Source organism: Copadichromis virginalis, linkage group LG20 (genome assembly GCF_057382275.1).
Source record: "Copadichromis virginalis isolate Kocher_CV1m ecotype Utaka linkage group LG20, C_Virginalis_male_GT1.1, whole genome shotgun sequence".
NCBI classification, from domain to species: Eukaryota; Metazoa; Chordata; class Actinopteri; order Cichliformes; family Cichlidae; genus Copadichromis; species Copadichromis virginalis.
In genome coordinates, this window is record NC_140637.1 from 16,654,613 (window position 1) to 16,668,178 (window position 13,566).

Consider the following 13,566-nt stretch of genomic DNA (forward strand, 5'->3'; position numbering starts at 1 on the left):
TCACTTTGGTGGTCTCAGGATCTCATCTCTGCTTTTTGCAGATGATGTGGTTCTGTTAGCTTCTCCGGGTGATGGCCTCCAGCTCGCCTTGGAATGGTTCACAGCCGAGTGTGAAGCAGTGAGAATGAGAATCAGCACCTCCATGATCCTCAGCTAGAAAAGGGTGGAGTGCCCACTCCGGACGAGTTCCTGCCCCAAGTGGAGGAGGTCTCGGGGTTTTGTTCACGAGTGACGGGAGAAGGGAGTGGGAGATCGACAGACCGATTGGTGCAGCGGCTGCAGCGATGCGGATGTTGTACCGGTCTGTTGTGGTGAAGAGAGAGCTGGGTGTAAAAGTGAAGCTCTCAATTTACCGGTCGATCTACGTCCCTACCCTCACCTATGGTCACGAGCTGTGGGTAGCAGTGTTGGTCAAGTTACTTGAAAAAAGTAATCAGTAACTAATTACTGATTACTACTCCAAAAAAGTAATCCTGTTACTTTACTGATTACTTATTTTCAAAAGTAATTAATTACTTAGTTACTTAGTTACTTTTTAAAAACACGATTTGCAACCTGAAGAGGTGATAAAGCGATAGATCTTTCAGCAAAAATTTAAGCAAAAATGTAATCATATGCAACATTCTCTGACTTGAATAAATTAGTTTAACATTTAAACCTATTTTCTACACATTCCAGCACATAAAATAAAATATTTTTTGTGTTTACACTCACTCTTTCAAATAGATGCAAGTAAAACACAGCAGAAAATAAATAAAGTCAAAGACTAGCGGTCCTGTTGCTCTATTTTCACCTGTAAAGCAGGACTGCGGTAGGTTGAGGCTTACCCTGGTGCAGGTGTGCCGCGGTCAGTTGAAGAATCCGCAAGTTTCTCTGTGAATTTCCCCATTACGTCGTTGCGCACTCGGTGCTTGATTGGAAGTTTAGGGTTTTTTTCGCTGTAAAAAGAAGTTTTCTTCCCAAGCACGATGGACGCTAATGTTTTTGTCACTTCTTATGGAATCAAACTCAAAGGTCAGTACTTCCACGCTTTAAACGCTGCACGCTCATACTGTCTCCCACAATCGATATATGATCCATTGTTGATCTGCAGACAGCTGTTGTCACTAACGGCGCACTCGCTTACGTCACTGTCGTGAGACATTCTTGCAAAAAATCACGGTTTTAGTAACGCAGTAATGCAGCGTTACTACGGGAAAGTAACGGTAATCGAATTACCGTTTTTGCAATAGTAATCCCTTACTTTACTCGTTACTTGAAAAAAGTAATCAGATTACAGTAATGCATTACAAGTAACGCGTTACTGCCCATCTCTGGTGGGTAGTGACCTAAAGAATGAGATCGCGGATACAAACGGTGGAAATGGGTTTCCTGCGAACCGTGGCTGTCCTCTCCCTTAGAGATCTGCAAGGCTAACTTTATAGTGCTTTTATCTGAGCTCAATCTGTGCTCTCACCTTAGCTAATACTGTAACACGATCTAATCTGTTATTTACAAATTGGCTGATAACATATGTTTAGAAAGTACACTATTCTTTTAGACAGCTCATGAAATGAGGCATCCAAAAATAAACAGAAAACCAAACAGGGCTGTCAGGAACTAAATTCATAATATGCATGCATTTTGCTCCTGGATCCAGAAACATATTTGCTTCATTTTTTAAAATTTGTGATATTTGCTTCAGATGTCATGCAGTTTTGTTTTGTTTTTTTAATCATTATATGTCATTCAATTTGTTTGATGAAAATTTTCTGTCATGAACCGAAGTTCCATGCACAAGCTGGACCCAGGAGCAGAACACACACACAGTGGTACGAGAGAACAAAAAATAAACTTTATTATAACTGACGGTGTCCCGGGAGGGTAGAAGGGAAAAAACGCACGGAACCAGAGAAACCGAGGGACCGGGAGGCGAGTCGCGCTGGAACACCGAGAGCGGGACTGTGGGAGGGATGATAGCGGGGCCGAGGGAACCGGAGGGAGGGGTGAGGGTCCGTGGGGAGAAGCTCCAGAAAGGTCGAGGCAGCTGGGGCTGATGTGATCCAAATTTCCGGACGGGCAGGTGGACAGGCTGGTGGCTCAAACACGCCGAGCTGTGATCTGAGTACACAGGGCAGAGTTAGTGTTAGTTCACACGGATAGGTTTGCATAAGGGCTTTCCCGCAGGTGTACGTTACCGCTGAAGGACGACTACGGACTGGCGTGGAGCAGCAGGCTGGGCAGGATTAAATAGTCCACCTGGTGATCGCCTGGGATGGGATGCAGGTGTGGAGTTAGCAGCCACGCCCACGGGAGTGGGCATCCCATCAGCACCTTGGACGCCGGGCCGCGGACCATGACATTTTCATTCTAGAAGCTAACCTCATGACATTAAGGAGTGAATGTGATATCAAACAAATGATACACAACCACGAGCACTTATCGCAATGATATCGGAGTGTAATTGTATGGTATCAATGAGATACCATACCCGCTCCACCACAACCACCCACACATGCAGGACCTTGGAGTAGGGGTATGTCACCAGGGTGCAGAGGAGGCCACCCCCCCCCTGTCCCCTTCTGGCTGCCTCTGCCTCAATTTTATCCCACAACTTAGACATTCACATTACTCACACTCTCATTACACATACATATAGGATCTTGGGGGTGGGCTCGATACACGGAATCCAAAGTACCATCAGGGTGTACACCCCACCCCTGGCGTCGTTGCCCACCTCTCAATGTTAAATACACGTAGACATTGAGGGCTAGCAGGAGGGACCATGCGCTTACCTGCTGCTCTCTGGCAGGTAGCTCCATGCCCTCCTGGGTTTTAAATGCACCTTAGAACACACATGCATCAACACTACAATGAGCGGGTGGAGGGAGGTTTGGAGTCTTCTCTCACCCCCATTCTCTGCGACCTGCTGGAGCGGGGGGGCTAGGAGGAGGAGTTGGCCGTCCGACTGCGGTCTGGAGTGTGGGGCCTCCCTGCTGCTGCGGAGTCGGGGTGGTCTGCCTCCCCCCACCGCAGGGAAAAGGGTAACACCACCTGGGTCTGGGTGCAGTTCCCCCCTCCAGGGGCAAGGGTACCTAGACCCTGTTTGTAGAGTACGCTTGGGGAGTGTGATCGTGTGTACAGCGTCTCTTTATGTCTGTCTCCACGTTGGTTGAGTGTGGAGTAAGTGCATATGAGAGCATGAGGGTGGGAATGGATGTTTGTATATGTGTGTGCCTGTATTTCTGTGTCTATATGTCAGGTTGGGTGTCAGGCGCCACCTCTCTGGGGACATCTTAGGCCCTCCAAGGTTTGGAGGCCTATCTCCCCCTACCACCACTTCCCCTGCCAGTGGCGGACTCCCTCAGACATCGGTGCGTTGGTGGTTCTTTGTGTCCGGGGATGGACGTCCAGGTACACACCGGCTCACTCCTTGGCGGCCGCTTATCGGGGCCTGGAGCCCGGGGCTCGCTCGGGCCACTTCGGAGGTGGGGTGCCCCCGGCCTCTCGGCCTGGGGCTCGGTCACTCAGGCACGGCTGGCTGCCGGCGGAGCTCACGGGCGCGTCACTGCAACTCCCCCTGGCTTCTGCTCCGCGGCTGCTGAGTGAGCCCTCATCTGGGACTCTCCTCAGCTCTTTCTGGTACAGTGGCGTGGCTGCCCCTCTGTTGGTCTTCCTTGGTCTCTTGTGTTCTGGGGGCCTCTGGATGTCTGGAGTTTTGATCTCCTCCATACCTGCTTCATGCCCTGGAGGACGGGGCTGTGGCCCCCCCACACCCTCTAGCAGATCATTGCATGAAGGAACCTTTAAAAAAACAAAACAAGCGTGTCCATGCTCACAGGTGTACACACGGGTGATCACACCCAAAAACTACACCCTTTTTGGCTCCTACCTCAAAGCACACTGTGTTCTGTTGATCTTATGTGCTGCACAATAATGTTTAATATTTAGTATTTACTGTCATATTCCCATATATCATTGTGATGTTGTTTATTCTATTACTCTTGTTCTCTTCTGCTTGTTTTCTTTTTTCTTTCTCAGCAGGTGATCCAGGTGATTGATATATGCATTTTTTTTCTTCTTTTTTTTTCTGCTCATTCTGTTGGTTTTTGTCTTTTGCCCTTCTCCCCCGTCCCTCTTCTCAGCTGTTTCTATTTCCCTCTTTCTTTCTCCCCTTCTTTCCCCCATGGTCAATTTGGTAAAGTAAATCCGTTGGGCATCTTTCTTTGCCTTTAGACAACAATTCTGATGGCAAAAGAGCCAAACGGGACAGGCAAAAAAAAAAAAAAAATGAGAGGGAAAGTAGTCACAACAAAGGGCATTGTGCTATTGGAAGGCAAATCCAATCACAAAGGCAAATCATGAAAAGGCTGCTAGGAAAGCTGCAACATACCTGCAGAGGGTCCGGCAAGTCCTGAGGAGTCAGCTGAATGGAAAGAACACAATTAACACCTACGTCCTGCCGGTTATCAGATACCCTGCTTAGATAATAAGATGACCAAAGAAAGAGGTAAAAGCCACTATCATCAAAATAAGAAAGCTTTTTACCGTGCACGTAAGTTTTTACCCCAAATCCAGTACCCTGAGATTGTATGCTAAGGAAGGTGACTGAGAACTAGTGAGTGTCAGAACCACTATCCAGGATGAAACAACGTGGTGGAGGGTGAAGGCAACAGTGGGGCAACAGTGATCCCTGGTAGTCAGAGCACTTGGGACAGTGACCCATGGCTGGGTGAGTTGCTCCAAAAGATCGCAGGAACAACATCCAAGATCTCTGTCCCAAAGAGCGCAGTCCTAGGAACAGCAAAGATCCTGTGCAGGACCCTCAAGCTCCCAAGCCTTTGGTAGAAGATCCAGGCTTAAAGGATAAAGACCACGTGCATGGCGAGTGGCGAGAACGTTTTAAAATATATATAGAGAGAGATTTACAAACCTTTGTCAGTCACTAGTGGGTAATTTTCCTCAACAAATAAATGAAAAAGTAAATTTCCTTATTTGTTAATGAATTTTACTTTGATCTAATTTTAGACTTTTTTTTTTTTTAACTTTTGGGGTTTGAGCCATCATAGGTGACAATTGTAACCCTAACTCTACCCTAATTCTATATTTCGAACGGCACAATCGACTCTTTAAAAGTGTGATTGTTTTTGATATGTAACTGTTAAATTTATCATTTTCTTTGTTACCTGATTACCAACAATTTAATAAAAATATTATTTTTTTTAAACAAGAGACTTAGTGAAAGATAGGGGCGACTGGGTTTTCTGTTCGACAAAGAGGGTTACAGTGGGGCAAAAAAGTATTTAGTCAGCCACCGATTGTGCAAGTTCCCCCACTTAAAATGATGACAGAGGTCAGTAATTTGCACCAGAGGTACACTTCAACTGTGAGAGACAGAAGGTGAAAAAAAAAAAAATCCATGAATCCACATGGTAGGATTTGTAAAGAATTTATTCGTAAATTAGGGTGGAAAATAAGTATTTGGTCACCTCAAACAAGGAAAATCTCTGGCTCTCACAGACCTGTAACGTCTTCTGTAAGAAGCTTTTCTGTCCCCCACTCGTTACCTGTATGAATGGCACCTGTTTGAACTCATCATCTGTATAAAAGACACCTGTCCACAGCCTCAAACAGTCAGACTCCAAACTCCGCCATGGCCAAGACCAAAGAGCTTTCGAAGGACACCAGGAAAAGTATTGTAGACCTGCACCAGACTGGGAAGAGTGAATCTACAATAGGCAAGCAGCTTGGTGTGAAAAAAATCAACTGTGGGAGCAATCATCAGAAAATGGAAGACATGCAAGACCACTGATAATCTCCCTCGATCTGGGGCTCCACGCAAGATCTCATCCCGTGGGGTCAAAATGATCATGAGAACCGTGAGCAAAGATCCCAGAACCACACGGGGGGACCTGGTGAATGACCTGCAGAGAGCTGGGACCAAAGTAACAAAGGTCACCATCAGTAACACACTACAACGGCAGGGAATCAAATCCCGCAGTGCCAGACGTGTTCCGCTGCTGAAGCCAGTGCATGTCCAGGTCCGTCTGAAGTTTGCCAGAGAGCACATGGATGATACAGCAGAGGATTGGGAGAATGTCATGTGGTCAGATGAAACCAAAGTAGAACTTTTTGGTATAAACTCAACTCGTCGTGTTTGGAGGAAGAAGAATACTGAGTTGCATCCCAAGAACACCATACCTACTGTGAAGCATGGGGGTGGAAACATCATGCTATGGGGCTGTTTTTCTGCCAAGGGGACAGGACGACTGATCCGTGTTAAGGACAGAATGAATGGGGCCATGTATCGTGAGATTTTGAGCCAAAACCTCCTTCCATCAGTGAGAACTTTGAAGATGAAACGAGGCTGGGTCTTCCAACATGACAATGATTCAAAACACACCGCCCGGGCAACAAAGGAGTGGCTCCGTAAGAAGCATTTGAAAGTCCTGGAGTGGCCTAGCCAGTCTCCAGACCTCAACCCCATAGAAAATCTGTGGCGGGAGTTGAAAGTCCGTGTTGCTCGGCGACAGCCCCAAAACATCACTGCTCTCGAGAAGATCTGCATGGAGGAATGGGCCAAAATACCAGCTACTGTGTGTGCAAACCTGGTAAAGACCAGTGTTGGGACTAACGCGTTATTAAGTAACGCGTTACAGTAACTACGTTATTATTGTGGTAACGAGCACGGTAACTAGTTATTATGCCAAAATCAGGAACGCGTTAGTCGTTACTTCGTGTGGTGGCTATCGCGGAGCTTCCACAGATTCAATAACATTAGCAAGTGGTGGAAGCCAGCTGGTGGATGAAGGAAAGGGGACGCAGAAGGAAAAGAGACCCGAGGCGGCCGCCGGTCCAAGTGTGAACTGAACTTCAGGTAAGAAGTTATGACCTGCAGTCTCTCTGGGTCAGATATAAACCAAGTTTAGGTGGAGTTTATTTTTGTTATTCTGACTTTTTCCGTACTGCGTGCTAGCTAGCATGACGGAGTTTCTATACAAGCTGGGTGGGTGCTATGATGTTAATGATGTTGAACTTTATTTTGTTCATAAGTTATTAGAGTTGCCAACCGTCCCGTCTGGTATTCAGAGAAAATATTACGCGTTTCTTATTGAGGTGAAAAGGGACAGTTTGTCCCGTAATTCAGCTACAATGAAAAAGGCACAAAGCTGGAGTTATTCTGTCTTTGCTGCACAGCTGCCTCTTCTTCTTTCATTCTCTCCCCTCCGTCTCCAGTTTCTGCTTCAATCATGAAAACTGATCAATGATCAGCTGATCGGCTCTCTTGTTTGTTTATCGCTCACTTTGCGCCGAAAGAGGAAACCAGCGGATGTCGCGCTAAACAACAGCAGCACGTTTAAGCTTGATCAGCTGTTGTTAGAATTTATTTAATATTAATTTCTAGTATCAGCTGATGTTTGCTGGAGCCACAGCTGCAAAAAAGCTGCTGGTCATGATATGGTTTGGTTATCTGGTGAGAGTGAAACATGAAGATGAAACCAGGAGATGTCCTTACTGAATCATCAGAGCTGAACAGGTGATGGAGAAACAGGTTTACCTTTTAGGTGACATGAATGAGTTGAAGGGAAGTTATGAACTGTTTCTGAGAGACAAATAACCCCAGGATCCTTTTTTAGGTAGCTGACAGCTGGTAACTGTGCAGGTGCGGGTCTAGCAAAGTGTTGCCAGGGGGGCATGTAGGGCATTAACAGGGAAAGGGGGGCACAAAGAAATACTTTTCTTTCTTATTCTCATTTAAAATGTCTAGCTTTTAAAAAAATAATTATCTAAATCTTACAACAAACGATTGATAGATTGATGCATATATACCATCAGAACAGTGTACATCACTGTTTCATTCAAAGGCTTTATGATTTTTCCTATAATGGTGGGCCAGTCTCTAGTCAAAATGCCCGGGACAATTTTCTGTCCCAGTCCAGCCCTGTATGCAGCTTATCTGCAGTCTGGTGTTGCCTACATCTTCCTATTCAGAAGGCAGAATTTCCGAGTTCTGAGTACAATCGAAAGCACCACGACTGCAGTTTTTGTGTTGGATGTAAAAGGCGCACATGACGCTGTGACGTAGGCTAGAATCATGGCAGCAGTCAATGACGGTCCAGGCGTGGGATTTCTCTCGTGGAAATATGCACATTATCTTTTCCTTTCTATTGGTAGGTGGCACAGTGCACTGTGGCAAGTAAGCAAGCTAGAAGACTGGCAAAGTTATGGAAGAAACACATTAACAAGAGAATTCTGAGTAAAACCAAAGTTACTTTCCCTAGTAACTAGTTACTTTGAAAGTAATGAGTAACTTGAAGTAACTGAGTTACTTTTGAGAGAAGTAACTAGTAATGTAACTAAGTTACTATTTTAAAGTAACTTACCCAACACTGGTAAAGACCTATAGTAAACGTTTGACCTCTGTTATTGCCAACAAAGGTTATGTTACAAAGTATTGAGTCGTATTTTTGTTATTGACCAAATACTTATTTTCCATCCTGATTTACGAATAAATTCTTTACAAATCCTACCATGTGAATTCATGGATTTTTTTTTTCACATTCTGTCTCTCACAGTTGAAGTGTACCTCTGGTGCAAATTACTGACCTCTGTCATCATTTTAAGTGGGGGAACTTGCACAATCGGTGGCTGACTAAATACTTTTTTGCCCCACTGTACCTAGATCTCTGAGACAGTCACCTGAGTAGTGAAGCTGCATGCTGGCAAGTTATCTTCAACAAACTCTGAGTTTCTCTCTGACTCTTCCTGTCAAGTCAGTCAGCTGATCCAGCTGACTGACTTGGTTTCATTTCCTCATTCACACAGCCTTTGATAAAGTATTACTCTGCAGAAATTCCCATCTTTGCAAACATAATAATCTGGTTAGATGTTAGTTTCTTGTTATATTTAACATGACAACTTTTATTATTGGTCACTGGATAGCACTGATTATTATCAACTCAACCCCACCCATCCCATATATGTCTTAACTTTAGCAATTACAGTTTAAAAAAATCTTTAGGATATGGGGCTCTGATTATTATGTTTTCAACACACCCTTTTTCCACAGGAAATTTTACAAACATTTACATCTGAATTCAAGTGTTATGACTGAATGTTAAATTGAAATATTTACTAATATAAAATTGATATTAAATCTAAATATTTTTTAAATCTAAATACACTGGCACTGATTAGTGATCAGTTATTTAGATATTTCTTTAAGCAACACTGAATTGTGCCCTAACCCTAACCCTAGTTGATGGTTGGTCTGTTTTCATTCAGCACTTCCTGTACCAAAATAGTACGTAAGGAAGGTGACAAATCAAACTTAAAACCTTTGAGTCCTTAAAGTGAAGGAATTATCCATCAATTATCTACCCTACTACCTTATCCACCAATTTCAGATCAATTGGTGGATAAGGTAGTAGAGTAAGTTCACTTCCCTGGCAAAGAAGAGTCATTACAAAACCAGCATGATGCTCTGGATCTTCCTATATCCAGTGATAAACAGTTTCTATGCAGATGGCCCTGTTTCCATTTACAAAGCTTGAATCTATTGGTGAGTTCTGTGATGAAAATGAAAATAATGTGAATCCTGTGTTATGGCTTTAATATTTAGAAAATATGCCAAAACACCACAATTACCAGAAAATTGCATGAGAGAATGGCTTTTGAATAAATTATGATTCATCCTTCCAGTACGTTGTTTACACGTTACCTTGTTTTTCATTCATATATTTTTTGTCACCTTTTCTGACAAGAGACTCCTGATTGAGTCCTTCGGGTATTCTGGATGCTCCCAGTTTTGTTTGTTATCCTTTGAGCTTGTGTAATTGACCAAATCTCAATGCTGTTTCCCTCTTTGACAACCTCTTTTAACTCAGTCTGGACTCTCGCTCTTCTTAGCAATCAGTAGTTGACCTGCACTGAAGGACAATCTACATCAAGTCAAGTCCCAGGTTAGTGCAGCAGAAAAAAATCATATTGTTGGTTTAAGCTGCTTAATTATGAAACAAAAGGTCAGTATGAACATGACCAACATTGTAAATGATCTACATCCCTGTTATGTAATACAAGACTCCAAATACATGCTGACAAACAGCCCTTCCATTATGTGTGTATTCTTGTATGCATTCCTTGCATTATTGTCTGTTATAACAATATGTGGAAATCTCCTTGTAATAATTTCTGTGATTTACTTCAAACAGCTCCATACTCCTACTAATTCTCTCATCCTCTCTCTTGCTGTGGCTGACCTGCTCGTTGGGATTATAGCATTTCCTCTCAGCATGGCATTCTCTCTCAGCTCATGTCTTTATCATGAGGGTTTGTTTTGCAAAGTGCGAGGGACCTTTGATATTTCACTGAGCACATGTTCCATCCTGAACCTCTGCTGTATTTCTATTGACAGATACCATGCTGTTTGCCAGCCTCTGACATATCAAACTAAAATCAGCCATCGTGTTGTTGTGTTCATGATCCTGATGAGCTGGGGGGTTTCTGGGATAATTGGAATTAGTGTCACCATTGCTGGATTTAATAATGAAAAATGTGAGGAATCATGTTTGATTGACATTCTAATGGAAAGCACTGTTGGACCCATGTTATCATTTTACCTGCCAGTGACCATAATGCTTTGTATCTACCTAAAGATTTTCTTTGTTGCTTTGAGGCAAGCAAGAAGCATCCAGAACACAAAGTGTGGACAAACTGCCAGTATCAAGGAGAGAAAGGCGACCAAAACTCTGGCTATTGTTTTGGGAGTTTTTATATTTTGCTGGAGTCCTTTTTTTCTTTGCATCACATTCCCACCATTTACCAGTGATTCTGTACCAGTTCCTGTAATTGAAACTCTTAACTGGCTTACATTGGCAAATTCAATGCTAAATCCATTTATTTATGCTTTCTTTTATAGCTGGTTCAGGTCAGCCATCAGAATGATTATTTGCGGGAAAATATTCCAAGGGGATTTTACCAACACAAATATGACTTGATAAAATATACACATTTCACAAATCTTACAGTAAAAACAAACATAAAACAGCCACTGAACCCTACCTGAAGCATCACATACATAATGTCTCAATAGCGACTGAAAGAAATAATCTGAGTAGCAAATACGTTTTGTACAAATGTACAAACACATTGTTTGATTGTTCAAATAGTTTTGCAAATATTGTCATCGCTTATCGTTATGGAGGGCCAGGAGTGACAAAATGAATGAATTGATAAATATTTTATTAATTAATTTAAATTTAAATTAATTATATTAAATAAATATTTCAATAATTATTGAAATAGCGCTCAAGCTGTTATACCGCCAGCAAAGTGCAGGTCCCGGTACACAACTGTCATAGCCCCCGCTGACTGTCACCTCTCACAGGTTGAACACCGACTTCATTTACTGAGAATATATCTATTGGGTCTTTATTTCCTGATGTTCGTATGTGACATACTTTGTTTCAGTTGCCAATTCTGAATTTAAACTAACAATAAGAATGTGTTTAAAGGGGAGGAAATAAATAGTCAATAGTCAGTGTGCCCTGTGTATTCACGCATAATCTTTATAAAAACAGATAACATTGTTGTTTCCATCATGTAGTAACTGTTAGGTTTAACTATACAAAGCTTGTTAGAAACACATACAGACTTCACGATGTTCGACTAATATTTTCATTGTGAATATTAAGCATGAGGGTAATGTAGAGTCGAGCTGCTGTCTCAGAGCCCTGCATACTACAGAGTGAGGTCAGCATATCCAGGATATCTTTCCGTTATCTGGAATCACTGACCCTAACACTGGGAACTGGATAAACAGTCACACAAAGCTGGTTCTCAGCTCTCCAAGTTAACCCAGTGTTTCCCAGCATGGTTAAATAAAAGCATTGGCAGCATCAAACTAATCTAACATCATCTACGAGTCTGATTAATTGGTCATATAAATACTCTTTTACAGAAAATCATCCTTATTAGTGCCAACTATTCCAGAGAAGTGAAAATCTCTGGAATAAAGAAAATAAAGACATACCAGCCAAACACAAAACTGTTGTAAAAGAAATGAACGCTTCAGGAATGCATAGTGGAATGAACATGATTGGTTGAACAGGTGTTCCTGCATGTTCTGTGTTATCTGCATTTCCATCAGCATAAGAGACTCAGCAGCAGATTAGAATATAAGTGTTATAAGTATAATGTTATAAGTATAATATCATTTATACATTTAATAAATCACCAAATTAATTAACGCATGTTCCTGTGACACGACGAAGGGGATGACCTGCCAATCTCTGGGGGCGAGATCACTGAGGCAGTTAAACAACTCCTTGGTGGCAGAGCCCCTGGGGTGGATGAGGTCCGTCCTGAGTTCCTGAAGGCTCTGGATGTTGTAGGGCTGTCTTGGTTGACATGTCTCTACAATGAGGGTGCATGAGAGTTTGCCCAACCAGTCTACATGTGTTTTGTGGACTTGGAGAAGGCATTTGACTGTGTCCCTCGGTGGGTCCTGTGGGGGGTGCTCTGGGAGTATGGGGTTTCTGGCCCATTGCTACGGGTCATTCAGTCCTTATACAACCGTTGCAAGAGCTTGGTCAGCATAGCTGGCAATAAGTCGGACTCGTTTCTGGTGGGTGATGGGCTCCACCAGGGCTGCCCTTTGTCACCGATCCTGTTCATAATTGTTATGGACAGAATTTCTAGGCATAGCCAAGTGGCGGAAGGCTTTCACTTTGGTGGTCTCAGGATCTCATCTCTGCTTTTTGCAGATGATGTGGTTCTGTTAGCTTCTCCGGGTGATGGCCTCCAGCTCGCCTTGGAACGGTTCACAGCCGAGTGTGAAGCAGTGAGAATGAGAATCAGCACCTCCATGATCCTCAGCTAGAAAAGGGTGGAGTGCCCACTCCGGACGAGTTCCTGCCCCAAGTGGAGGAGGTCTCGGGGTTTTGTTCACGAGTGACGGGAGAAGGGAGTGGGAGATCGACAGACCGATTGGTGCAGCGGCTGCAGCGATGCGGATGTTGTACCGGTCTGTTGTGGTGAAGAGAGAGCTGGGTGTAAAAGGGAAGCTCTCAATTTACCAGTCGATCTACGTCCCTACCCTCACCTATGGTCACGAGCTGTGGGTAGTAACCTAAAGAATGAGATCGCGGATACAAATGGTGGAAATGGGTTTCCTCCGAACCGTGGCTGTCCTCTCCCTTAGAGATAGGGTGAAATGTTCAGCCTAAGAGTAGAACCGCTGCTCCTCCACATCGAAAGCAGCCAGTTGAGGTGGTTCGGGCATCTGATAAGGATGCCTCCTGCGTGCCTCCTGGGTGAGGTTTACCAGGCATGTGCCACCGGGAGGAGGCCCCAGGGCAGACTCAAGACATACTGGAAAGATTATATCTCTCGGCTGGCCTGGGAACACCTTGGTGTAGCTGGAGGAGGTGGCTGGGGAGTGGGATGTCTGGGCTTCTCTGCTTGGGCTGCTGCCCCTTCGACCCAGCACCGGATAAGCGGAAGAAAATGGATGGATGAATGGATGTTCCCGTGACAATACCGGGCTTCGTTTCCGCAGTGATTTTAGCACAGTTGTCACGGTTCTGG

At 43.9% G+C, this 13,566-nt stretch overlaps 1 protein-coding gene across 1 annotated transcript; it reads left to right on the forward strand.

The window, feature by feature from the left end:
* The first annotated feature begins 9,989 nt into the window (after positions 1–9,989).
* LOC146684515 (trace amine-associated receptor 1-like) lies at positions 9,990–10,976 on the forward strand. The gene has a single exon (XM_085444647.1). It carries the CDS (start codon positions 9,990–9,992, stop codon positions 10,974–10,976), a length of 987 nt encoding a protein of 328 aa, XP_085300773.1.
* The last annotated feature ends 2,590 nt before the right edge of the window (positions 10,977–13,566 follow it).

Coding starts and splice junctions, on each gene's coding strand:
- LOC146684515 (XM_085444647.1), top strand. CDS start 9,990: ATGAAACAAAAGGTCAGTATGAACATGACCAACATTGTAAATGATCTA.